At 40.5% G+C, this 27,754-nt stretch overlaps 2 protein-coding genes across 2 annotated transcripts in view; both read right to left on the reverse strand.

Moving 5' to 3' along the window:
• Positions 1-1,601: 1,601 nt before the first annotated feature.
• On the reverse strand, positions 1,602-11,150 carry LOC118125841 (sulfate anion transporter 1). Its single transcript, XM_035184870.2, has 8 exons — positions 11,009-11,150; positions 5,265-5,748; positions 4,971-5,174; positions 4,611-4,857; positions 4,237-4,468; positions 3,959-4,142; positions 3,413-3,700; positions 1,602-2,974 (listed from the first exon to the last, which is right to left on the reverse strand). The coding sequence occupies exons 1-8, from the start codon at positions 11,071-11,073 to the stop codon at positions 2,396-2,398; spliced, it is 2,283 nt and encodes a 760-aa protein (XP_035040761.2). The 5' UTR covers positions 11,074-11,150; the 3' UTR covers positions 1,602-2,395.
• Positions 11,151-16,204: 5,054 nt separating this feature from the next.
• The window catches only part of si:dkey-247m21.3 (5-hydroxytryptamine receptor 4), a 32,732-nt gene continuing 21,182 nt past the window's right edge, over positions 16,205-27,754 (reverse strand). Inside the window, exon 7 of the mRNA XM_035183945.2 lies at positions 16,205-18,145. Coding sequence (XP_035039836.1) covers positions 18,052-18,145 — 94 coding nt within the window. The 3' untranslated portion in view covers positions 16,205-18,051. The remainder of the gene's footprint in view (positions 18,146-27,754) is intronic.

Here is a 27,754-nt window from a genome sequence, read left to right on the forward strand (position 1 = left end):
GCTGACGTGTCAGTGAGCAGGCGAACAGCCACATATCATATCGGCTACAGGCACAATCCTGAATCAGCTGTAGTGGTTATCGCACCTGAGATTCATCTGTCATAAACTCCACCATAAAGACTGAGTGTGTGGAAAATGTTCATCTACTTGATGCCTATGTTTAAATAAGGCCAGTGTGAAGTTGTTGAGGTAACGCAATACACTTCCATATTTTAATATTTAATGGAGCCCGACTGATGTGGGTTTTTTAGGGGTCGATACTGAAATTCTGATACGATGTATTGGCTGATAAATACGTTTTAAAAATTGTCAATTATTTTTAAAATGTCGTTATCAAACCTGTCGTCATGTATTCCATGTGATGACAGATGATTGGCTCTTCTAAATAAGCTGTAAATCCTTTCTCTAATCTTATTGGTTGTAAAAGCTAACGCTGATATAAAAGTACTTTACTGACTTCATAGCTACATCATGATGTTGTTGTTGTTGATATGTAAGCTTAAGGTCGTGTTTATAGTCCTACAGGATGCACCCAGACCTTTAATAACGTTTTAACAGTGTCACTTATATGATATCATATGATGGAGAATCTTTTTCTGATCAATATGAGCTTTAAATTCTCTCTCTAGCTCTTATTTGTGCAGATATGTCGGACCATTATCTTAACCTTTGAGCTACCAGCACCAAAAGTGAATCATCTAGAGACCCTTCAGTGTAATATTCACACCTAGACTTTTGAAAATTCTGAAAAAACATACTCTACTTGCACGGCTATTAGCCATTCATTATAGTAGTGATTCACGCGAGACACTATCTCACACGTTAACTTATTCAATCATTGACAGTCTGGGTTGAGACGAACATTTCACTCTTTCCATGTTTATAGTTAATAAGTAAAACGGGGGCACAGTGAAATTAGGTAAAATACAACCTGCTGCAGTGCTGTAATTTAAAACCACTCAACATGCATAAAACCGACAAGTCAGGGTTTTAAATGATGACGATTGTGTTTGTACATAATGTCTGTGATTACATGACGTCACAGACCAACAGATAGTTGTGTGGAGCCTGACGCAGCAGAACAGTGATGCCTGGTGAAGCTGCTCAGGTTCTCTACACTAATCATCATTCTGGGAAACAGTCGGCCGTCATTAGAACGACTTTTAAGTTTAAATATGTTGTTGTCTTGAAAATAGTTAACTGCTATTAACTCTGGCTCCAAATGTGGAAGATGGCAGCGTCCATATACAGAATATTTTGGCTTAATTTCTCGTTTGTGGGAGGAAGTGGAGACATGTTATCTACTTTTATATCCAGTCAGTGATGTATCTTTAATATTCCTTACTTTGATATTATACTTTAAATATACTGTATATCATACTATAAATATATATATTATACTAACCCTGACAAAAATGAAGTCACAGACACAAGTGGTTCATCAAAAATGCTCTCAGTTTAATTCAAGTATTGAACATTAAGGCAGTGTTGATGAATTCAAACACTATGTTTGAATTAATACACAGAAATGTTTGACGAGAGAACAACTTTATGAAATTACAAAATGTTAATGTTCAAAAGGTACAAACAAGAATGTCCACACCTTGTTACAATGCCACTTGACCTGCTCGTCTTTTGGACGATCAAAGTTAAAACAAATCCTTTGTTGAATTATCCCAACCTGAACTTTGAGCCTTTAAATTCAACTGCTTGAATCTACATTTTATACGTCACACTAAAACCGCAGATGAAAAGTGTTGAACAGAGAAAATGTCTCAATCAGCTGCTGCCATTTGTTTACTCAGCAAAATTATACTTTTCATGAAGCACCAGTGATGACTCGTTCTCCTCCAGCATCTGAGACTCGCTCTCAGACGTATGTAAATCCCATATATTTATATAACAGATCATGAAGCTGTGGAGACCAGAGAACAGGGCCAGAGTACAAGTGTGTTGTAAAGAATCACGGTTTGAAGACAAAGCTCCGTCAGTGTCAGACTGAAGCTGAAGAATCACGTAGTAGCACAAAGCTTTTCTTTCGAACGCTTCTTCTTCAAAAGTTGAATTAGTCTTTTAAAGATTATTGAGGCCCATGTTGAGACTTATCAGAGGTTAAAGGGCCTCTGCACTCCACCAGGGGGACTGATATGGTGCCAACTCGATGCTACAGGCCCAGAGGTGACTCTCGATCTGAAGACAAGTTAACATGTTGTTGTAAGCTTGAATCAGAGCAGCTGGATGAAAAGCAAGATGTTATACAAAGGAATTCCATACAAAGTCAGACTAAAAGAGAAACTATAACAAAGTCTGTACAAGTTAAAATTAGACACTTTCCACTGCTGAACATTAAACTGTTAATTCAGGAAAAGGTCCGTCACTGCACCGTCAGTCTACATTATGCATCATCTTTAATGGCACTATTGCTTAGGAGCTTTCGACTGTTTGCATAAAGAACGGCAGTGTGAACTGTATGAAACAGCGAGCTGCTCATGTCTTTGTCATCCTTTCCAAAGAACCGACCCTTCCTCAGGGTATCAATGACTGAGGTGTTACAGCTGGCGAGCAGCAAGCTCACCCCGATCTCTTTATATTCCTTAACTAGCCCTTTGAACGCGGCCAGCCCTGCTGAGTCTATGAAAGGGATGGCGGAGCAGTCTAAAACTATCGTGTGGAACTCCAGTTCTCTTTGGACAAGTCCAATAACAACCTCTCCGTTGGTTTTATCCCCGTTTGCTTTGGCCTCCTTCAAGAACATATCTTTGGCCTTTCTCTCTGCCTTGCTCCTCCTGGTCAGCTCCAGGAAAGGTTCGACTCCGACAGCTTTGTAGAGGGACTTGAGAAAAGAGTCCTTGTTGGCATAGTACAGAGGAGCTTGGAAGCGGAAGACCTGGACCCCCGGTGGTGGCAGGAGGTCCTTGTACTCGTCCACATCCTCGTAAAGATCAGAGTCGTTGGCCCGGCCCATCAGAGAGACCTGTCATCAGATTAGATTAGAAGAGTTTACGGATATTAGTCTTTCACTGAAGCTGTTTCAGACATGCACTGAACTCCGCACATTTTCCTTAAAATTTTCCGGAGGGGCTTTATGTGAGAGTCAGTTGCTCCGGACATTTTCTAGATCTTTTCCTTCCAGCCCCCTGGTAAAATGTTTAAGTGAGCCCATGTGAGAAAAATTTCGGCAGAGCGCGTCTGACCTGCACAATGTTCTGCTGCGGTCTTCATATGTGAAAGGCAAACTCCGGAGAAGGTTTTCCAGAGTTCATGTCTGAATACAGCTTAACTTATTGAGATCAGCAAATCATTTCTGATGTGGTGGAGGTTCTAGTGTGCAAGATCTACAATTCATTTTCAATACTTTCTGGATTTACCGTCATTGGTATTAGTTTTCAAAAACCAGGCTCAAGTTACTCACTTTTGGTTTCTGGGTCTTATAGATGATACACATCATGGAAAAGACGACGCCAACTAGGAGGCCCAGCTCCACACTGATCAGGGCGGTGCACGACATGGCGACCAGCCAAACAATCGCATCACCCCTGCTGGAGCGCCACTTTGCCGGGACATCCTTGAACTTCCTTAGTGCCCCCCGAAGGCTGACAATGATGATACAAGCAAGGACACATTTCTGGAGGGCGTAGAAAAAAGGTGCGAAGAAGAGGAGGACGAGAAGGACGACTAGGGCGCTGATCAGACTTGATACCTGATGAAGGTGAAAATGGAGGAGAGAAAGATTTTATGATGAGCACCTTCCACAAAGTTAACGAACAGATAAGAAGTAATTGTTGTTAAGCATAGAAGTGTGGTTAACTAGAAAACAACTAAGATCTGCAGTATAGCACACTTCAATCAGTCCAATCAATGCTTCAAGAAATTATTCCATTTGTTTAAACCGTCAAAACACAAAGAAAGCTTAAAAACACTTGATAATGGGTTTGACCATTTCAACAACTTCATTCACCTGTGTCTGGCAGCCCGTTGAATCCTTCACCATGGTTTTTGCAAGCGCTGCACTGGTGGTGAAACAGTGGAAGAAGGAGGGGATGATGTTACAGAAGCTGATGGCCAGCATCTCCTGGTTGGGACGAACCGTGTAGCCGTTTTTCTTCGCGAACATTTCAGACAGCGACACGGTGAAGGCAAAACTAGAAGATAAAACATTTAGTTTACGTTTCAGGCTTTATCCAGAAATTTAAAACGCTAGACATCATAGTGCAGTTTTAATTGGTGCTGCAGTACCTAATGACAGCCAGAGGAATGGCATCGAGTGCCACCCGTGGCATCAGACTAAAGCTGGGCACCTGGGGAGGGATGAACCCTGTGGGGATGTGACCGGAAACGCTTGAGCCATAATGGCTGTTGAGCTCCCCAAAATGGCTGGCCAGTGTAGCTCCTGCCACGACTACCAGCTCAGTCGGCAGAGGGATCTTTATACGATCCTTGTAGCGCTCCTGGATCTCTTTCGCTCCCACTACGATTCAAAATATGTAGTGTTATTCCATATTCATGAAATGTACGAACTTCCTATGTTATTTTTGGGAATAATATCATTAATGAAAGAAGATAAAGTGACTGACAATCTGATGGGAAATGTTTAAAATAGAGTCCTTTACCCAATATGAAGATACAGATGACACTGGTGATGAGGTCACACAGGTTGGTCTTGTGAATGTTGCTGAAGATGTTGAACCAGGTGACGACGACTGTGCCGTAGCCTTGGTAACGTGGAATCTTAAGACCCAACAGGTATTTAGCCTGAACGGTCAGAATCGTGAAGGAGGCTCCTGTGGCAAAACCGTCGAGCATGGGGGCCGAAAGGTAGACTGAGACGAAGCCTAGCCGAAACACGGCCATCATGAACTGGTGAGGGGATGTAAAGACTAAGAATCTGTAGCGCTTAGACTAGTTAAAAACTGCAAAAGATGCCTTTAATTACCTGTTTTTTTTACAGTAAAATCCAGATTCAACTTTACCTGGTAGACGCCTGCCATGAATGTAACACTAGCAGCGATACTGATGGCGTAACACTCCTTCCCGCACTGCAGGCCCATTAACTCCACAGTGTGCACACCTGCCGTGAGGTTAACGCCCATTGAGCCATTGAACACATCAGGACCGGGAGCTTTGGAATCCTCACTGAGGTCAAAACCTGCCAGGAACACCTCCCTATACACCACCTGCAGACAAACACCAATAATCAACAGATGCTGATTATTTCCCTTCGACATTTCATTCATCAGGTTTTCACTTAGGATCTGATCCATTACCTGTCCAACCATGAGGCTCATGAGGCTGAAAATCCCCACAGAAACATGTCTGGACGTCCCCATGAGGAAGTAGATGATGTTGGCGTAAAATGAAGTGTATAAGCCATAGATGGGCTCCACTCCTGCCAGCAAGCAGTAGGCGATGGCCTGCGGTACCAAGATGATACCCACAATCAGCCCAGACATGACATCGCCCCAGATGTACTCTCTGAGCTTGTATTTAGGCAGCCAGCCCACCACAGGGAAGAACCCGGTCAGGGTGGACCGGAACCTGGGCACAGAGCAGGTCATGCCCTTCTTCAGGTTGGATTTGAGGAGGGAAACTTTGGACGGTCGCTGGCGAACCTGCCGCTCCAGGAGAGGTGGCCGGGCCTGTGTGGTTTCTGTGACCTTGAAGACGTCCTCCATGGTCTTCAGCAGGAAGAGGAGGCAGCACGGAGACGGGACAAGGAAGGGGAGGTGGACAAAGTGGTCAGCTGTGCTCCTAGGAGGCAAAAAAGACAGGGAAAGAGAAAAATGGAAAGAAAATATTAGTGGAGATGCCTTCAGGCTCTTAACTCCTGTTGGGTCACTTTTATATTTGCTTCTTGTCGGTTTTGTTATTCCTCTGAATAGCTAGCTTGCCTTGCTAGCTAGTATGTTCTTCCGTGCCTTTGAGGGTGCTTTGCTGTGCCTTTTACCGCCATCAGCAGAAAAGTTGGAAACCTTTGAAATTATGAAATTTATATTAAGATGGACGACACAGCAGCTTCTCTAAAGTGAAGCCAATTCAGAGGCTGTTTTAAACATCAACAACACACCCACTCTCTGGCGGTGAATTTTCCGGACAATATTCTGCATTCTCATTAAGTTGCTGGCGGCAAATTCTACAGAACACGTCCCCGGGAGAATATCCGAAGTTCAGTGAATATCTGAAAGCAGCTCATGTTAGTGGCTGGGACACGACAACTACAACTAAAAACAAACAATGCATTTTTCTCCATGATGGTTTAGTTGTAACACAGTGTTTTTATAAAGGTCTAAGTTCTGTTTTCCACCGATGATGACACCATGAAAATGATGAGTTGGTGTTTAAACCCCATAACAGACACTACATCACCAAATGAAAGCATGTGAGCAACGCCTCCGTGTCACAGCTGCGTCTGACGTGACATAACCACGATAAATGACATGTTATCAGCCTCGACCATCACAACAACACTGACGGGCTGATTTACACTTCCTGTGGCTGCCCTGAAAACTCTCCCTGACTGATGTGATGGAGGGATAAAGAGAAATTATGTAAACTTCAATCAGATCAGCTGTAAATATATGTTTCATCGTGCTTCTGTTTTTTATTCACTACAGGAATAAAGATTCCTGTAGTTTCTTTGTTAACTAATCATTCACTGTGCATAGAAACAAGCCCTTTGATCAAATTAAAACAGAGTCTTTGTTCATGTGGGTGTTATAAATCCAAACCGGACTTTTTAACTGATGGAAGCCACAGGTGACAAATAATGAGCCTGTGCAGCATTGAGCCGTAAAACACAAAATCCAAGAACTTCTGCAAGAGCACAAGAACTACTTTGTGTTTGTGTTCAACACAAACAGATAAAAATGGCGCGACTACACAAGGTTTTCTCTCAATAGAAGAAGAGAAATTACACCTGATTAACGGACAAACACAACAGGAGTCACACTGAGGACCACTCTGCACCAAAAGCCTTTAATTTATAGAAGTGTCAGGCGTGAACAGCAGCGATTGATTAAAGCTGCATCTCAAATCAATGTCCTGCTTTTAATCCTGTGATAGAAAAGCTCCTCACCGTGTCTAACAAATGACTCATTTCATGAGTTTAAAGGGGTGAAAACACATCATGTGACAGGAAGCTGACTAATCCTGAGCTGCTATAATAACATTTATATCATCATTGTTTAGGGTAATTTTTTCAAAACCAAAGTAATGTAGGAGCTTCAATATCACAGCAGTAACTACTTTTCTTCTCTTTATCAACTACAATGTTAGTTTATAATATATAAAAGAAATTACCAACAGAAAATAATTCCTTTATTTCAATAATTTATTAGTGCTATATTTTATCAAATGTATATTGCAGAAAGAAAAAAACACCAATAAAGATATAATATTATGTTATTCTCAATGTCGTCACTTTAACTTTTAACATGCAAATTAAAACGTATGTTTGAGCTCAATTCTCCTCTGACTACTTATTTAAAGAACAGGTAGTTTAGCAAAGATGCAAATCATGTGTTCAACTGAAGAATCAACACTGTTTGAAGGTTGAAACTCAGGACTGGAATTCTGGAACATTGTAAAGAGACAAAAGTTGCTGGTTTGAAGATTCATGCGCGGAACAGTTGTGTCGATGAAGGTCTCTTGTGGACCAACGGAAATGGTTCCAGTTCAGAAATAAAGCAAACTGAAACTGTTAGAAATCCATCTGCAATATATCAATATGTTTTATCAGTGATCCAAACATATCTTTGTTAACATGCTTCTGTATTTTAATCATTTGTTTTCTTGTAGTGACTCACTTTGTTCTCTGTTGAAAAATGCACTATAAATAAAGCTTTTATTATTTTAACCATTGAAAGGCTGAAAATACTTGTAAATTGTCAAAATTAAATCAAAAATCAAAAAAGAGTAAATAAGTCTGCAGAAGAACAGATTCAAATACAGAACAAAGTAGGGTTGACCGATAATATGATATTAATAATTCTCGCAATATAATTTTCATCAATACAATATACCAAAATCTCAATATTTCTATTAGATATAAACTGTTTTACTGTGTTTGTAGAACATAATTCAAAACCATAACCTTTACTCAGGAGCAAAAATCAATCTCAAAACTTAAAATAAAGAAATGTGACAACAATTGTGATAATTATTGATCCACTGATATAATTTTTTATCTTGATATATATATATATATATATATATATATATATAATTGCGATATGGCCCAGCTCCATGATGTAGACATCTGTTCACCTGCAGCAAATCCCTGTCATCAACACAACAACTTTTAAAACTTTTTGATGAATTTTTAAATTTCCAGTGGGCACAGGAACCAATATCAGCAACAGATAAATCCAAACTGTAACAACACACATTGTCCCAGTGAGTAAACTGTGATGACGCACTCACCTGCAGAGTCACACCACCGAGACAATGCACGTCTCTGATGTGTCAAGTTTAAAAATCAGTTAAAAAAAAACGTCCTCTGACTCTCTGACTCTCTGACTCTCTACCTCTCTGACTCTCTACCTCCTTCTCTTCCTTTCCCTCTCTCTGATGTCCCTCAGACAGCAGCAGATATGAGTGGGATCCCTGCAGGATAAATAGTGAGATAAGAGCAGCCCTTTGCTTTGCTCACCCTCACACTGCTTCCTATTGGCTCGCTCACCGGCAGTGGGTGGGACGGCATGTTTCTCTGTGTGTGTGTGTGGAGATTAATGAAGACAATTCTTTACTGGAACCCAGTGTCTTGTTGCCCCGCGCTGCAGGCCTAAGAGGAGGAGGGCGGGGGCGGCCTGTGATCGTGTTTACAGAGTGAAAATGAGCACAGACGCAAATGTTCGGCATCTTATACTCTTTAAATACATCCTGTTGACAGAGTGAGTTACAAGGCAAACAGAAGATAAGACCTGTGCCTGTGGTGCAACTAGTAAAAGACAATTCTCTGTTATCTGTGTGAAGTGCAGGAGAAATGACCCAAATCTCTCTATCGGCCAGAATACACCAATCAGATGGGACCTAAAGGGAGAGTTCACCCAAAAGGGCAAACTCACTATCTACTCACCACTATGCCACAGGAGCAGTATGGAGGAATTTAATGGTTTTTTTTATGTTTAAAAAAGTGGTCACCATTTACTTCAAATATATTTGATTTGGCTGCAACACTGTTTTACCCCTGAAACTCCTGAAGTGCTTTGTGGACTCAGACACTTCACCCACCACCTCCATCGGCAAAGTGGTGAGTAGATAACGAGGGAACTTTAATTTTTGGGGTGAACTATCCCTTCAAGTGTTCATTTCTATACCAAAAGTGGACATACAAAATATTTGTGTCTTGAAAAAGATTAAAACACGTGCAGGTATTAGTAATATGCAGGTAAAATGTGTGCAAAAAAAGTTCTTGTAAGTTTCTAAGAAGGAAATCTGAAATCCAACCTAATAATCTTTTAATATAGAGCGTTAAGAAACTTCACAGTACTCTCACGTGTAGTACTTTTCAACGTGTATTTTCACATTTCTACTTTTGTCGTTCAGCCACAGTTATTTTGCAACATCAATACACATTTAATCAAACTTAAACTCTTAGATTGTGCCTTAGAATTGACAAAATATATGTCAATGAGCATAGTTTGGTTTAAAAACCTATTGTTACCTAGTGTGTAGATACAGTGATCATAGTAAAATAAAGTAAAATAAAACCATGCTGAAAATAAAGGCAAACATGACGTTCCAAGGAAACTTCAAATAACATAAATGAATTCAACAATGTGAAAATGTGTAGCGTGATAGAAAAAAACACGTGACTCTCAGTAAATATTATAAATATGATGAGAACTAGTTCAGTCTGTGACATTTACTCAGAGCAAACAAAGGATTTTAGGTGATGGGTCGAGGTGTTGGGGTCGAGTGTGTGTGTGTGTGTGTGTGTGTGTGTGTGTGTGTGTGTGTGTGTGTGTGTGTGTGTGTGTGTGTGTGTGTGTGTGTGTGTGTGTGTGTGTGTGAGTGAATCTTTAACACAAAACCTTCAAAAGTGAACCGACTGAACTCAATCAGTATTATCCCCGAGCGACTCCGGAGCTTTTTATTGCCGGAGCTCCTCTGATAGCATCATTATCAGCTCAGGTGTGATTACGCTCTGGTTAAAAACTTACTGAAAGACAACGAGAGCCGCACGAGGATGATGACGGCTGCTCAGACCCCAGAGAAGTGTTTGTATAGTCCTGATGTTTACTAGGACAAATTTATTACTCAGCTGAAAACAATTACTGAATGTTTATGAACAGTGATGCGTTCACTTACTCTTTTTATAAACTGAAACACCTTTTAACAGACATGATCTTGGTATGGTAATTTGTGATTTCCCCTCTAGTGGTAGCTGCAGTCAGGCGCAGAGGTAAGAATAAATAAAAAGAAGTGCTATCTGTTTATTTTAGTTATATATATATATTTCACAGTCATTTTGTTCTTGTCTGAGTAAAATTACTGTGAAAGGTTTTTGTGTAATATAAACATATAAATGAGATGTGTTTTGTATGACAGTCTCACAGAGAGCGTTTGTGTGTGTGTGTGTGTGTGTGTGTGTGTGTGTGTGTGTGTGTGTGTGTGTGTGTGTGTCCTTGTGTGTATTATATTAGACTGAATGGTTTTATTGTCAGTGTTGTTGTGAACTGGTGACCGTTAACGTCTTTATCTCCCTCTGATACACTCACTTAAGATTGGATTGTGTGGTGGTGGTGCTGGTGGACGTGACATCATCAATGCACTATAAGATCACAGCCACCTCCTGCTGACCAAAACTAATCACGTGACCTTATTGGTTTCTGTCCGGCCTATCACCTTGTTTGATCCCTCGCTCACTCATCCTGCTCCATCTGAGGAGGGGGGGGGGGATTACTGCTCTGCCCCTTTAAATCCACCGGCTGCATCCATCTGTCTGCTCCATAAAGCTCCATCCATCAGTCTCCTGGTTTCAAAGCACGTCAGACGATGGAGAACTCACCCGGAGAGGAGGAGCAGCTTGAACAGGCAACGTCGGCCATCGCCCCCTGTCTGGTGCGTCCTCATCCACCACCAGTGTGTTGTGTTCCTCCACACCACTCTGCTCCAGTGTGCACCCTGACTGCATCTTGCTTCTTCCTGCTTCCTCGTGCAAAGCATGATGGGAGCCACACTCCCCCCCCCCATTCTTTTTTGTGTTTGTGCGGATTGGAGCCAAGCAGAGGGGGAGGGGAGAGAGGAGAAGAGATGGACGGAGGAAGGGAGGGGGGGCAATGGCTGTGGATGATGGTTGCTATGGTGATCGTACTCCTGCTAGTGTGTGTGTGTGTGTGTGTGTTTGTGTGCGTGTGTGTGTGTGCATGCATGCAGAGATGATGTCTCAGGTCACATTTCAAATTCCCCTGTCACTCTGCACCGCTGCTCCCTCTGTGGCTGGCGGAGAACAAAATAGAGCAAAGAAAGAAAAGGAAATATCAGGAAATGTGACAATGAATAGACTTGCATTTGTCAGTAGACGTCAATATGCTTCAGACATATTAATATATTATTATATTAATATATTGTAGATGTTAGACGCACAATTCTAACCAGAACTGTCTGCTAACATGTGAGTGTCATATGCGTCTAAAGATGTTTCCCGACATTTGTTCCTGCAGCCGTTCGATTCCATGATTCCATGTTGTTCAGTTGTATGGTCAAAAAGAGATCAGTCTGAAATTAAATTAAGATTTAAACATGATGAGCCCTGATGAGAATTATCCTCCAGCACCTGTTCCCTTTTGAAGTGATGTAAACCTGATGACAGTTAAACCTGATGCCCGTATTAAGATCTGATCACTCTGTCAAACTCACATCTCCTCTCATGTGCACGGGTCAACAAACCACATAAAAACAATAGAGGAAGACGGTATCCGACTATGAAGCTGCATCGTAGTGTTTACTAGGTCTTGATTGGACTCTGCCTACGTCAGCTGGGATTGGCTGCAGTTCCTCTTTTCCTCTGTTCCACCTTTGAGCCCAATCACCCAAAACACATTAATGCCAGGTTGAGAGATGTGGAAAATACTTTTTTTGGATGATAAAGCAAGAAACTTCTATACTGCTGTGCGGCCTGGCAGTTGGTGAGCTCCACCTTTACATCCATACTAATTATGAAGATGCATTAGTCCATTCACGTCAATCATCAGTGTTAAAAGGGCACTTTCTGATTGAGGCAGATTTAGATGAATTTGGTTTGTATTTAGCATATTTCAAAGTTTTTCATATGATATATAAAATAGGCCTAGAAAGAAGAAAGAAAACAACTCTCAAACTTGTTTTTGTTTCTCAGACCTTCACCGAACACAGATTAGACTTTTGAAACCCAAAGTTATGTCTCGATAACCTTCACTTACAACCTTTCTCCGGGATTTCAAAGAGTTTGTCCAAGACACGGTGTTCCCAGGGGCCCGTCTTCTACTTATTAACTCACTTAGTTGAGGGTAAATCTCTTTGCCTGTCAGGAGCGTAAATGTTTAAGGAAGATTACAAAACACACATCCTGCCCAGGTTGTTGTTTTCTTCACACAGATCCTGAAAGGTGAAGAAGTGGTTGAAGAGTTGTTAGTGAGGTTAGGTATGAAAAGATCCTTCTGTTGACTCAGCAGCACAAATCAGTGACAGATCCAGTTTTTCAGAACGTGACTCATGTGAACTGATAATTAGGTTTTTGTTAAAATATTATCAGAAGCACAAAAACACGTTTTCTAAATTAAATATGCAGTCATTTGGTTTCATGGACAAAAATAGTCTAAATCTTATATAGAGTCGGTGTCTTGAAGCTAAATGAGTTCAAATCTTTTTATTTTATTTTAGAAAATAATAATAGAACAACAAAAGTTTTGATCTTGAACATTGAAAAATACATTCAAACTAAAAACAAAGTCAGGAAATTCACGTTTATTTTCATTTTTCAGTTTCATGATATTTGAGCTCTTGTCTTTTTTCACTTGCAGAATTTATGATTTAAAGTTCAAATGTTAAATATTTGTCATTATCAACTCACTTTCTTTACTTTGGCATTTTTTCTTCCTTACAAACAGAAACACTTCCTCTGAAATCCCTGCAGCTGAATGGAACTCAGCCATTAATCACGTCATTAAGCTTTTATTAGCTATAACTGTGGCTTTAATAATAATTAACATAATATGCCTCCCTGTCTGTTAATGCAGTGAACCCTTGATATACAGGAAGAAATAGTAGTAGTATTAGTAGTAGTATTCATAGGAAGCATTTACAGTCATAGGTCTAACACTTTTATTCTTTCATATGTATTTTAAAACAAGTTTTGCTGCAGTAATAAAAAAGACCAAACTGTGCTTCAGTGACATCTTGTGGCAGAAGTGTTTCATCACCAAGAAGAGAATACCCGAGGGGAAGTCGAGGAGGAGCTGTTGTGTCCAATCTCAAAGTTTTTGCCAAAACTTTGTCCAGAAGGGAAAACGACAACATTGTGTATTTAGAGTTGTCAACTGCTGGGGTTAATGGAGCGAAGGAATCGGCTACAGAGGGTTGATGTTTGGTCAGTGATGCTCTGGGGGATCGCTGGGTGGGCTCCTCGTTCTGTCCTTAGTGTTTTTTATTATTTGTACTTTTTGAGTATTTGTATTTGTTTGTTTTTTTGTGTTTTTTCTTTCATGAGAGAATGAGAAAAACATTTGATCTTTTTAATCAAAGGTTTTGGCGTAGTAATGGGTGCATGGACCTTTTTTTTTACAACTTTCCAAAGTTCACTCACTTGAACAAAGGACACAAAGGTTCAACTTGTTCTCTGTTAAATCTGTTTTTCACAAGAGTTTAAGAAAGAAGTTGGTTGTTGATTTGGTAAATCTACATCTGATCAACCCCCTCAGCTCCAATAAAAACTCAAGTTTTTCCATGATCACCATATAACGTGTCCAGATGTTGACGTCCAACCTTCACAAGGAGATAAGTAATAAATCCCCTGGAATCACATTTTTCAATCCTTAACTAAGTTGTTTTTACAACTCTTGATTCCACTGGATTCATGCTGTCAGATGACTAATTTCCAGCAGCCCATAGAAGGATAAAAAACACTGGATCTGCGGCTGGTGGAGTTAAAAATAATTTGATGCTAACTTCAGATGAATCTAAGGCCAAGATGCTTTTAGAAAACTCGCGTCCAGCTCTGACACCTTGAGCTCTCCACGCTTGGTGTTGGAGCTGGTGAGATTTTGAAGGGTTCACAGAGTAATGAATTCCTCCTGTGGGTTTCCCCCTGATTGGTTAATGGCCCACAGACTCGGGGGTCAGTGCCAATCAAACCAGCAAATGAGCTCTCAGCCAGGGGAGAGATGACGGGGATAATCGTGTTTGCTGTCACCAAATAGGCTTCCTGATGAGGGGCTTTGTGTGTAATCGCCACCTGCCACCGCCAACAATAATAAAGGCTTGTTAAAAATGCCATTCAGGGCCGACACAGCGTGATACCAGTCTGAGCTCCATCCCCTAACCGGAGTTATGATGGGTTCATCTTCAACAGGAGACGGGCAAAAATAAAATTAGAAATCCACTCACCGTAAATGGTGAGAATGTATTTTTGATTTATTGATTTTTATTATTGTGTCATGCACATTATGTGGCCGACGTAAAACAGGTTATCAAGACGTTAATATTTAGAAAAAGTACAAAATAGAAAGAAAGAAACCGGATTAGCAGCATCAATAACAAACTAAACTATTAAACCATCCTGAAATTTAATCCAAGATTAGGAAACAAAGGTAGAAACTTAAATGCACTGAAATTAAACCTGTATTTGCTTGTATGCAAGTATTTAATCTCTCTCTATATATATATGACATGAACTCTGGGGTTCATGAATTTTGGGGGGGGTCACTGCTTTCACCATGGAAATGTATTGAAATTTCTTCTTTTATTTATTTACTTATTTGGAATTTGCATGTTCCAAAAGTCTTGTCATATTTGAATTTAATTCTTCTCTCAGTTTACTCTGCACGGTAGAAACTTAAATCTCCACATGATCCAGAAATCAATCCGTTTACAGCATTCTTTGTCAAATTCTCTGTTTATTCATCTTCTCCATCACACACAGCAAACATGAGTTTGGTGAATTATTCAAAGTTGTCACATGTTGTAACAAGACATTCAGTTATCTGTTAATCTTTGAAGCAGGATTTTAAGGCTCCGTCAGAAGAACGTTAGTCGTCTCTTGTTCTCTGAGGCAGAGGTGTCGACAGACGCTGAGATAAAATTGCAGATCTCAGTGAGGACAGTGTGGGTTGGTTGGTTTCACGCCTCGGATGTTGTGACAGACAGAGACTGAGACCATCACGGTCGGATCCTCAGCGCTTCTTGGCTCTTCTCTCCTAGGCTGCATCTCTTCATCTCCTCAGACCCGTCGTTCTGCATCCGCCCACCATGTTTCACCTGTTTCCTATTTCCATCACCTGAGCTTCCCGGCCCACTCTCATATATCTATATATATATAATGTATATAAACCCACCGCTGTCACCAGCTCCTTATGGGATCAGGTGCTTATCGTCCTGTGTGGTTTCCTGTGTGACTGCCACCTGAACACACTGGATGTCAATCAATCTGCCTGTAAGTCTGTTTTTTATTATCAAGTCTGTCATTGCATCTACATTTGGATCCACACGTCCTCTGCTAGATATAATTCTGATATGTAAACCTTGAGTTAAATCTATCCTTTAACTCTCTTTGGATAAAAAGTCTATTTAATAATGTAAAAGTGTCACCATTGCAGTTATTTATTCAGGTGTTGGAGACATAACGAAATATTAAAACTGAGTGAATTTGGCATTTTCCTCCCACGTGGCCTGAAATCCACTTTATTCACATGTCAGTGCTACTGTGAGTTTGATTTTGAGCTTTACTGCCCCCTAGTGGACACAAATCAATGCATGTTCATATTTATCTGGTTGTTGAAATTTCTCATTTTATCATTTTATCATCAACTAGAAAATGAGCATACACCGAAATACAGATAAGTATGAAGTTCATATTCCTCCACTACAAAATGATTATGTAATACTAGCGTCATCTGGATATTTAGGAGGGAATGTTTAAAGTTTGTTGTTAAAGTGAAATAATTGCAAAACAACTTGAGGCTCATTCTCCAAATTCATCTGTGATGTGTTTTTAATTTCAGTCTTCGATGTGAGAAAATAAAATATTTCCTCTGTACAGTGAACGCAGGTGAGAATTGCAAGAAAAATCAGGTGGTGCCAAAAAATGTTTTTATTGTCAAAAACCCCAATGACTGAGAAGAGTCAGTGTTTAAAGCCATAAATCTACATTATTGTCCTATCAAGCACATCAGTTAGTTCATAATGATGAATATGAATTCATTGTATTTGATTTGATGCTGTAAAGTCACTAGTGCAGCTGAAAATGGTCCCGAACATTGACTCAGCTTCCTCCTGTTTGAGTTTTGGAAAAAAGGAAAACGTCTATATAGTGTAGTTACATCAGAAAGCTTCACGATGCACAAATGTATTTTTGGTTTTGATCTTTTCATTGGAAGTGTAATAAATAAGAAGAATATAGAACATCGTTGGCCTCATTATCTTAACTTATTTACTCAGATTCACAAGAAATAAGAAAAAATTCAAATGCTACATAAAATTTTCTTTTTTACCAATTTCCAAATGTATTTATTTTTTGGTATTAACAACACAAATGACTAAATCTTCACATTAATATCATGTTATCTGCCAAGATATTATTTTGAAATTGTGACTTTTCAGTTCATAGGTTAATGCACCTCTTGCTGGGCCTGTCAATCAAACCTGATCAAACCAGAAAAGGTATTTGAATGTTAAAAACTCTAAATAAATAAGTTAAATAAATAGCTTTATTTCAATGCTTATGATAAATGTAAAATATGAATTAAAATACAGTTTTCAGGGGCTTTAGGTCAGATGCTGTGGTAAAATCAAACTGTAAACTCTTCTGTACAACCTTGTCGTGGTTGTTTCCATTTGCAGTTTCAGTTTCCACGTGTCGGACCAACAAGAGCAGGAACCATTCGACCTGCAGGTACCGAGCTCTCACATACAGCTTCCTACTGGAGTCTCAACTGCTGCTGTGTCTAAAACATGTAATTTATGACGTGCGAACCCGTCTTCATTATATAATTTGAGATTTTTTTCATGCACTTCGTACAACATCTGCATTTGAAGACGCTGCTCATTTCACCAGCTTTTAATCAGACTTTTTCTTTCACATTCTGCTCGACTGTACGTTCAGTGCTTTGTAACAAACTTTTTACTAAACAGAGTAAATCTTCACACGTCATCGTTGCTTCTTGCGGGATGAAGATGACGTTCAGACTGGTTTTCAAAATGTCCGCGGTGCTGCAGCGGTGTCGAGCTGCATCACAGGAGGACGTGACCAGAGACACAACACACTTTAAAACTTTCAACTCACAGTAAGTGCAACATTATTTTGTGCCATGGAAAGTGTTTCATCACAGTTAAAGTTTTAACGATGTCGTATTTAGAAATAAAGCGACTTTCCGCGTTTTCTGTTGGATACAAATAGAAATGTTAATTTTTTATGATGCATCCAGAAGTTGGAGTGTTGAAGAGTCCCGGTAAAGATGAGTGTTGCTGGTAAAAATGTATAAATGCCGTAAAAACACTTGCTGTAATTGGTGTGAACCGGCGACAGTTGCTCTCTGGGTTGAACTGCGGTAGATTCTCCCATCTTGTTCGTCAGAGTAATTTGCTGTAGTTCCTGGACCCCTGACTTGAGCTTTACATCCTATGATCCGGATGTTGGATTGAGAACAGATGTGTGTTTCAGTCCATGAACTCCTGCACCAGTGTGCTTCACTCGTCTCCTCTCGAGAGTCCGATTTTCAACAGTCGTGCCACTGACCCTTGAATTTCCCCGGACGACATCAACATACATGATGTCTGATCTCGGAGTGACAATCCAGCATCACGGCAGAGGTCCTCATCAGCTGATTATATCACAGCTCCTTCATCGTACATTCGTCCTCATTGCCCCCCGAGAGAGTCCTGGGACTCCTGTTCGTTCGCCAGTATCTTCCGCCCGTTGTCACTGTAGCTCCGGTTCGGCAGGAACGACAATCTGAAAAGAGAGACGCAGAATTCTTTAGTGAAGTCTTAAAGGAAACATAAGAAGCTTAAAGAGACAGCAGCTAAAACCAAGTGTTTCAGACAGAGGCTGAAAAGAGGAGCTGCAGCAATGGACAGAATGCGAGAAGTGATTGTGATATGAGAGCATAGAAAATGTTCCTAAGAAATCTGACATGAAGGAGACACAACAACAGATCATCCTATAGAATTTCCTGCTCACTATAAATTGGAATGTCACCATGTCAACACGTCTTTTATCATGGAGACAGAATTAAGGATACATCCACAAACATGTCATAACTAATCAAAGATGGCATGATTAAAACAGCCTTAATACCACGATAAATCAACTTTAAGAGACACTTGAAAAGGTCAAAGGTCGGAGCGGACACAGTTGAATCAAGGCTCTGCTGGCAGAAACGGAGAGGAGAGAGTTTCTGTGGCAGGATCGGTGGGAATAGAAGAAGAAGGAGGCATGGGAAATAAGAAAAGAATGACTGGGAACCACTGTTGACCGCTTCTCAAAGTAGGTAGCAAACTCTTCTGCAAAGAGAGGAGGAGGAGGAGGAGGAAGAGGAGGAGGAGGAGGAGGAGGGAGCCAGGAGAAACAAGTGGTCCTGAAGGATGGAAACAAATCATAGTTTAATGTTGCAACAGGACAATTTGGAATTTGTTTTTACAGCGATAGTTTATTGAAAGAACAAAATTTCATAATGAAAAAGGTAAATATTTAGTGATTTAGTGAGTGTGTCGTATATTTTCTCAGGTCTGTTTACAACCAACTACTGAGCTCAAGAAGCCAGCGGCAAAAGTGTTCTGGTTTATAACCCGAGTGGATGTTTGTTCACGATGCTCTGGCAGCCATGACAGTTTCTGAGGACCACAGAAACACGTGTACCAGAAATAGTGATATGGAACTAATGCAGCGATATAATATTATTTTTCCGATAGAATTTTACAAAGGTAACACAGATGCATATGTAGAAAAAAAAGCAAGTTACACTCACTGTAAATTCGAAATTAAAGAGCAACATTACAGCAACTGAAAATCCATCCAAATTTTTATTTTACTCGTATTTTTTTAAACAACAAAACAACCTCATAAAACTTCGACATAAACTGAGGGTCTTGTGGGTAATGGGTCTTTACACCAGTTTGTCTTTGCTTTGTAAATTAACATTCACGCCAGTTTACACTGTGTCATCTTTCCTACTGTGTCAACACTGTCACACCCTGAGGGACAAGGGACACCTGAACAGGAATCTGAATGGACTCCTTCTGGTTGGGCCCTGTGATTGGCTAGTTGTTATTAGACCACACAGTCCCATGTGGAGGGATGTCCAGGGTGAGGAGGCAATGGGGGCAGATAAACACAAATGTCCTGTAACTGCTCCTCTTCTGTTTTGTGTGTTTTCTGTGGAGGGGACTCTGTTTACTGTCCAAACACGGCGCTGCCTGTCTGTCCGTCCAGCCGCTCCGCTGTCCGTCACACAGGCGTGCTCTGGGATTCCCAACCTCCTCCAGCCAGGGGAAGGGATCTGTGTTAACACAATACCGGCCTGAAAATACTGAGGAGGAAACTCAGGGAAACCGGATTACAAACAAACATGGAATGAATCTGAGGTCGCTGCGTTGGCAAATATGCTTTTGGAGGAAATGTTGTTTTCACCCTGGCAACATTATGTTCCAATGCAGGATGTGCAGAAGCCGCAGAGGTTGAGAATGCAATGGGCTGTTGGGGATACGGGCCGGGACTCTGACACAGGGAGACCAGGGTTTTTTCATCCCGATTAAAATCGATTAGACGATGAGAGAAGTTCCACAAAGGCCGGAAGCAGGAAAAAAGTCTCTGCATTCCACTTTGTGAAGTCAGTGTTGACTTTGTCTCACATTAACTTCATTTCTTACCTCCCTGAAACCAGCATAAAAATCCAGAGACAGTCTTGGGATTTATTTTTTGTTCGTGAACGACCGTTTTGAGGCCTCGATTTTGTCATCTTGGTTTTTCGAAAACCAGAAGTAACCGTATTTGGAGGAGCTAGAGGGTGGAACCTACTACAGCTGCGACCTGCTCCCATTGGATGGTACTGGCTGTCAATCACACGGCCCCCAATACATACAGTGCTTTATCGTATTTTACTTTAAATGGGACCATAATTTACTAAATTAACATGCTGTAGTGGAGAAGACTAGCAAACTCCTTATAGGAAAATTATTACTCGTGTTATAAATCAAGTGAGAAGTGGGGTCATTTTCTCAGACTTCTATAGAAACTGACCTGTGGGGTCGCCCCCTGTTGGTCATTTGAAAGAATACAGGATTCAGGCACTTCCACCTTGACCTCACGGAGTCAATTTATATTTACAGTCCATGGTTTCGCTTTAACACTTCTCTGGTGGAGGTAAAAGTTACATAAACCCAGATGTCTCCACGTCCTGGTTTTCACACGCACAAGTACGCTGGGTTTATTATTACAGGAACGGTCCACATTAATAAACCAACCAGGCCAAAGATAGTTTCCCATCTCTAGTCCCTGGATACATGTTACATAGTCGCCCTAATAGATATATAAAAATTAAAACAGCTACTGGAAGGAGAGATCCTACGCGAGGTTTACAGAGTATTCCTCTACTCTAGTCTGAAAAAGTCGAACGCCGGCGGCCGGGTCTCGAGTCCACGAAGAATCTCTGCCAAAAAACGCTGTTCCTACTGTCTTGAGGAAGATGAGAATTTATTGAGTTTATTTTAATTGAATTGTCGTGCACAAATCCTTAAACAGATCCTCCTCCAACAGGACTTTGTTTTTTTCATCTATTGCTCCTCATGAGGCAAAAACAAAACCCCCGCTTATCCCAGAGATCTGAGCCCCACGGCCGGCATTACGCGAAGACTACATGCGGCGTCTTTGTGGGATCTGGATGAAAATCACATTAATTCAGTCATAAGCAAAGTCATGCCTATTTGACATCATTAAATTAATACCTCCATATTTTGGGGGCAGTGGATTGGACGCGTTCTCATCCCGCAGCTTTGAGACGGATCTGCAGCTCGACCAAAACACCAACATACCAGCGACAGAGCCGAGATGTTGTTTGTGTTTCTTGTCTTTTACAAATCCTTTCACATTCAGTTGAGGTACAGGTCACTTCACTGGACCTACATATATGGTGTTGTTCAAAATCCAAACAGCAACATGTTATTCCTCGATCTCAAGGCCACGAAACAGATGTTTTGATTTTACATATCAGCTGTAGCATAAAAAACTTCAGATGTCCCCAACTAGAACATTCCCAGATCTAAAAAAGAATATTGTGGTGAAGGAAACATTGGAACTTTCCCACAGGTTTAAATCAAATCTTATAACATCAGTTTTAAGAAACTACAGGGCTACAACGCTCTGTCCGGAGATAGGTCAGTGGTTAACTCCCACCGGAGCTCTCCCTCCTGTGTCTCCTCTAATCTGCTTCGCTGTCTGCTCCTTCCCAGAAAGGGGAACAATGTTTCCCTGCCCACCATTTGTTTCGTGAGGCTATGTCAGATGTCAATTATGATTTTAAAAAACCAAAGATTAGCGGAGGACGGCGAGGCTGGAGGAGGAGGAACATCTTGGGCTATTTTACCAATTTGTCTCACGGGAAGCTTTAAACATGTGGAAGATGTTTCTTCAGTTTCTGAGCTGAACGACAGATCTGCAGAACTAATGCGGCCTGAGATTTGAATCTGTTTATGTGGGATTCTTCACGCCAGGAAACGTATTTGTGACACTTTTAACGATCTGCGTTTTTCAGCAGTATAGTCATTACATAGCAGTTTTCATTATGGCAGAGTGGGGGAACGATTGTGAGAAAGGAGGACATTTTGACTTAATCGGATCTTTAAAGGTTTTTAGTTTAGTCTTTAATTCTAACTAATGGCAGACATTGCAGGTGAAGTTTGAAAACTACATTTCGGATTTTTATTTTTCTGTATTTGTACAATCGCTTTCTCTATTTCTCTGTTTATGCCGTTAGCCTGGTGGAAAACGAGAAATCTCATTAAACATTAATTTATGAATGTTTTTCCCTCAAGGCCCACGGAAATCTTGATCCTACCACTATCACTGTACATATCTAAATACAGATCAGAACCCCAAATAATACAAAAGTTACAAATTACAAAAGCAACTGTGTCTAATGTAATTTTGTTAGTAAAGTGTTAGCATGTTTTCTGTCAAGGTAAAAGTCTTGGGTACAATCCTTAAAGGCACAAAACTCCAGGAAGCCTGGAAAATAAAATATAATATTTCCACTTCCTGCAGCACCACCACTTCCAGTAAATTTCCTTGCGAACTAAATCTGATCTGTAACACGACCTGATAGAGAGATCGAACACGAGATAGAAGGAGAGGTTTGTGTTCCTTTCATTTCACGCCGATATCTTTTCGGGGACATTAAATAATCAAATTTCGCTCTTATCTCCTCGTTTCTTTGGAGCTGAAGACGTGAGGAGGGACTTCGCTGATGGGGGCGGGAGATAAGGCAGATAATCCCCCATAGGAAAACTAGGAAGCAGGATGTGATGGCGGCGCTAACTTGGACATGACGATGGTTACATCTACGAATCCCTCGGCTGGTTGGGCAGATCATTTTGGAAGAGTTGGTGTTACAGCTTCCTCCTTCACCAACTACTGTTTTAACTATGTTAAGCCCTTTGATAACAATGTGTGTGCACTTTACCATAACCAATAACTAGTTTTACATACTTTTTACTCAATTAGATAAATAATCTGGACTTTTTTCCAGTCCTCACACATTCCTCAGTACTCGTGTCCACACACACACACACACACACACACACACACACACACACACAGAAAGAGAACAACAAGGGCAGACGGACCCGCTCGGACAGCTCCGGCACTCGAGGGAAATTCGTCTGCTAATTGGCACAAAAGTGGGGATTCATTCTGGAAACTGGGGCAGTGAAGCCTCAGTGTTTCCAGTCTGTGACAAATATGTTGGACACATCAATTGGGAATTCGAAAGAGGGAACTTAAGTTTGTGAATGACAGAGTTCTAAAGATGGATTCCTCGATCGCAAAGTGTTAATAATGGAGAGATGGGGAGATTTTATTGGTCAGGAGCATCTGTCCTGTGCCGAGAAAACACAATAAAGACCTAAACGCAGAAACAGGAAGCAGAAGTAGGAGGAAGGAAGTGGAGACACGTTGTCCGTCTTTACATACAGTCTATGCTCTGCTATAATATCATCCTGTCATATACTAATTAGATTTGTTTTTATTTTTGGACGCAAGACTATATTCTAATACAGACCATGCACTCGGGCAGATTATTAATACATTACTCTTTTAGAGACCCACATTTCTTCTCACATTCAGGCCCAACTCCTTTCAGAGGCAGACGTTTCCTAAAAAAACCTTGTGTCCAAATTAAAGCGTCTCGTCGCTCAAATGGCACAGAACCATCAAGGGGCACAGCAGAGCATGAATAGACTGAGAGAGACTGAGCATTCATGCATTCATCCATAAAAATACAACAAAAACCAACAGTTCTAATAATTACTGTCATTATTAAGATGATATATTTTGTGATTATTTTGTGAATATGTGAAGCGTCGTGCAAAAAGCTCATGAAATTGACATTTAAAAAGAGACAAAGTGACAGAAGATGACGAGGATTCAATCCTCTTCTGACAAGACGCTCGGCTGGGAGATGAAAAAAACACTTGTAGGTGTCGAAGCTCCACAAAGATGCATTCAGGTGGAAAGAGAGGCCTGAAAAATTAGAGCTCTGGCACAAACGCTCCTTTGACAATAAACACAGACGCTGACTGACTGAGCCACACACTGGCGTCCTGTGGCCCCTTTATGAGCACGAACTGGGTTTCTAGGACACACAATCCTCCGAGTTGCATGTTTGGCTTTCTGGTGTTTGTGCGAATGCGGAGAGATTCTGGAGAGAGAAATCCAAAATTCAAAAACGAGCACAGTGTTGATAACACACAGTTTATAACATGTCAGTTTCATTAGCATCGCTCTGTTTTATGTTGACTTTGTGATTCGATCATTCGGGTTAAATCGAGCGTTCGTTCCTTAATAATTACAGTTTGTTACAAATCCACTCATGAGTCTCTATGACTAATCTTGTGTCATGTTTAAAATAATCATTCAAATCAAAACAACACACTAATTGCAATGTCATGAAATGAAAACAAAAAAAAAATTAAATCATACTTTATAAGGCTACACACTTCACTGGGAGGAGATCAGTTGAACTAATTAGTTGTGTGTGTGTGTGTGTGTGTGTGTGTGTGTGTGTGTGGACATTGAATTGAAAGATATTAACCTCATATAATTTTTCCTTTTGATGAAATCGTGTCCGCTCATTGAACCGAACTTTATCTTGTGACTACATTTCTTTATTAGAGAACATGATTAAGTGAATTAAATACAGCAGCGTCGCATTGTTCAACCTTCTCTGATCCATCTATATTTGTAGTTTCTAATAAAATATACACCAGAGCCTCGTGGACTTTTTTAAACTTCATTAACTTATCACTGGTAATTTACCGAAGTGAATTAATTGTTTTCCACCAGAAAATCTACTTGAAAAACAGATTTAAAATGACAACTGGTTCAATTTAGACAAATCATCACAGTGAATACTATGTAGACTTCATTTGATTGGTCAGGACTACGAAACCCTTTTGCAGTTAATGGGCAAAAATACAAATGTATAGTCATCTCTGAGGTATTAAATGAAAGTTTACCATGAAGCTCCTCCAGCTGGGATTCGGTCAGCTCCTCTGATTGATTCAGAAATCCAATCTCTATAATCATTTATACCAGAATGTGACGGCTGTTTTCATTTAATAAAAACTCACTTAAGATGAAGTAGTGGACATGCAGAGTGGTCCAAGGTGAAATCTGGCCGTGACGAACATGTTGGACTGAACTCTGCGCATGAGAGAGCAATCACTAATGTACACCACAGACAAAACACAACCCAGCTATCTTTCAGTCAAACACATTTAACCACACGACTTTCTTATTTTGCTTTAAGTTTGAAAAAACTAAATATGGAGTTTGTCTAAAGCTCCAGTTTCAAACCACAAAAAAGATAATTTGTGAATTTGTCACATTCATTTTGTCTTTTCCTTTTTCTTATCGTCTTTCCCAGTTTGCACCACGGTCTTCCAGAGGCACGACACACTTTCCTTACATCAGAATGTATTTGTAACTTTGTTGAAGGCTGTCAGATGAATAGTAATTCAATGATGTCTTATCAGTTGAGTACATTATAGTGACCCAGTTGATGACTAATCTGAAAGTCTTCATCATTTCCTCCCACCTGCCTGCTGTTTCTATGGAAACACAAAAGACACTCGAGGCAATAACTGAATAAAAAAATGAAAAACAAAAAATGTTGTACTGGAGGGTTTTGCACCACAGAGAATAAGTGAAATGAGTGACAGTTGAAAAAGAATAATAAAGTACATAAAAAAAGTTCTCTGGATGACCACAGAGTCGAGCAGCGAACAGCAGGGGTCCGAGGCTGAACTGAACCGTGTGACAGAGCGAGACGTCGCAGAAACACGACATGAAACTTCTCAGAGAAATTAAAATAACAAAAAGGGAACATCAGTCGCATCCTAATACTGACACAGTGTAATAAGAGAAGTATGACACTGATCAGATCTGTGAAGTGACCCTGTTTAGCATCGTCCTCCATGTCTGCATCACCGTCGTATCATTTTAAAACTGTCAGGTCATCTAAAATATATTATGTCTATACTTAACTTACAATAGAGAACTGATCTCTGAGAATTCATCAAACTGCATCTTCCGGGAATTATGTACAATTTCACGTTAAAGATTTCCTTTACTTTAAAACTTGAGGAGAAGCACAAGCCAATGTTATTCAAAATGTTTGGCCAATGAAAAATCGTTATGGTTTGGGTCTGGCTAGGCAAGCTTTAGCCTACATGCTATGCTAACATGCTCAAAATGCTCAAAACACACAAGTTAAAACATCACAAGGATTATTTTATATTCAATTTCTGCCAGTAAATAACATTCACCTAAATCTAACACACTGAACCTTTAACCTCAGGTGACAAACGGACTCATTGTGCAGCTCGTTGAACCACTCAGGAAATCAGATTTAACCTTTGGTGGGATATCAGAGGGGAATATATTTAGACATGTGACCCAATTCCACTCCAAGATTTTAACTGGACTCAAAAGCAGCGGTTTAGTTACAGAGGTCATCACCTTGAATCCCATTTTCTCACATGTCCTTATTTGTGGAGATTCCTGAAAGAATTTCTTCCAGCCCATTTATCTAACTGTACATTTTACAAGCTAGAAAACACACACACACACACACACACACACACACACACACACACACACACACACACACACACACACACACACACACACACACACGCATGCATGCAGAAACATGGGGCAGTAAAGTCATATTTAATGCCTGCCGTGCAGGGAGAGGCTACTGAAGCTCTAACTGAGAACACAACATCCAAACAGTTTCCAAAGAAACAATTTAACCGAATTGAACTGAATTAAATCTTCATCGCTCCTTTGGGGGAAATTTTCTCCGCAGAGGGAATTTAAAGTAAAAACACATGATCAGAACAATGAAAGCAAATGAAACAAACAAATCCTAAGAATGCCTGAACCTCATCCCCGAATTTAATATCAGCTCTGCACAATGTACACGCTCAGCGCCCGCGTTCATGCCAGATTTAGACTGAGCCCGTCTATCTTCGGTATCGGGCAGGAGACCATTACTTTCCTCTCCTTTGTGCAGACGGAGAAATGTGAAGTATGCGATTCACCCGAAGCTACGACGAGGTCAGCGGTTAAAGATTGACTAGAGATCTCTGGCAAGTGCGTGGCCACTGAAACTCAATTGCACTGTTGTAAAGTTGAACATATGCTCTCCAGCGACATATGGGCGTCCGACGAGGCAAGTCACACATACATGTACACAAACACACCTCTAACACACACAAACTGCTCCTGTTACATACACTGCACGACCGTCATTCTGACTCCAGCAGGTTTCTGAACCAGGGCTTCACAAAAACTTTTAATAAAGCAGCAACAAAAATGACAGGAATGAGAATATGATAGAAACAAAACTACAGGAAATAATGTGAAAACACAAGGGTTTATGGGTAGCAAGAGAATGATGCTCATGTCTGATTGGCAGCTCATGTAAATAAGACATAAAACAAGTTATTGTCCGTTTTACCATAGATTTTATACAAAGATAGACGACGTGGCAGCTCCCCAAAAGTGAAGCCAAAGCGCCTCGATCGCCCCCTGGTGGCTGGCTGCAGAATAGGTCATAAACCCCACCTTCTCCATTTTAAGGCGCATTTATTCTGCTTTTACGTAAAAATACATAGATGTACTCGTTACTGATCAGACTGTGGCCCCAAATGACGTTGGCGCTCGTATCTGGGATATTTTGGCTTCATCTCTGGATAGTGGACGAGAGGAAGTGGAGATGCGTCGTCAAAGAAAGCAACATTTCCAGTATCTGTTTCTAGATGCGATCACACCCGTGTGTTG

Source organism: Hippoglossus stenolepis, chromosome 18 (genome assembly GCF_022539355.2).
Source record: "Hippoglossus stenolepis isolate QCI-W04-F060 chromosome 18, HSTE1.2, whole genome shotgun sequence".
NCBI lineage: Eukaryota > Metazoa > Chordata > Actinopteri > Pleuronectiformes > Pleuronectidae > Hippoglossus > Hippoglossus stenolepis.

Coding starts and splice junctions, on each gene's coding strand:
- LOC118125841 (XM_035184870.2), bottom strand. CDS start 11,073: ATGAGGACGCACCAGACAGGGGGCGATGGCCGACGTTGCCTGTTCAAG. Junction 4,858..4,970: donor TCATGGCAGGCGTCTACCAG/GTAAAGTTGAAT, acceptor TCCCCTCACCAG/TTCATGATGGCCGTGTTTCG. Junction 4,469..4,610: donor CATCTGTATCTTCATATTGG/GTAAAGGACTCT, acceptor TTTGAATCGTAG/TGGGAGCGAAAGAGATCCAG.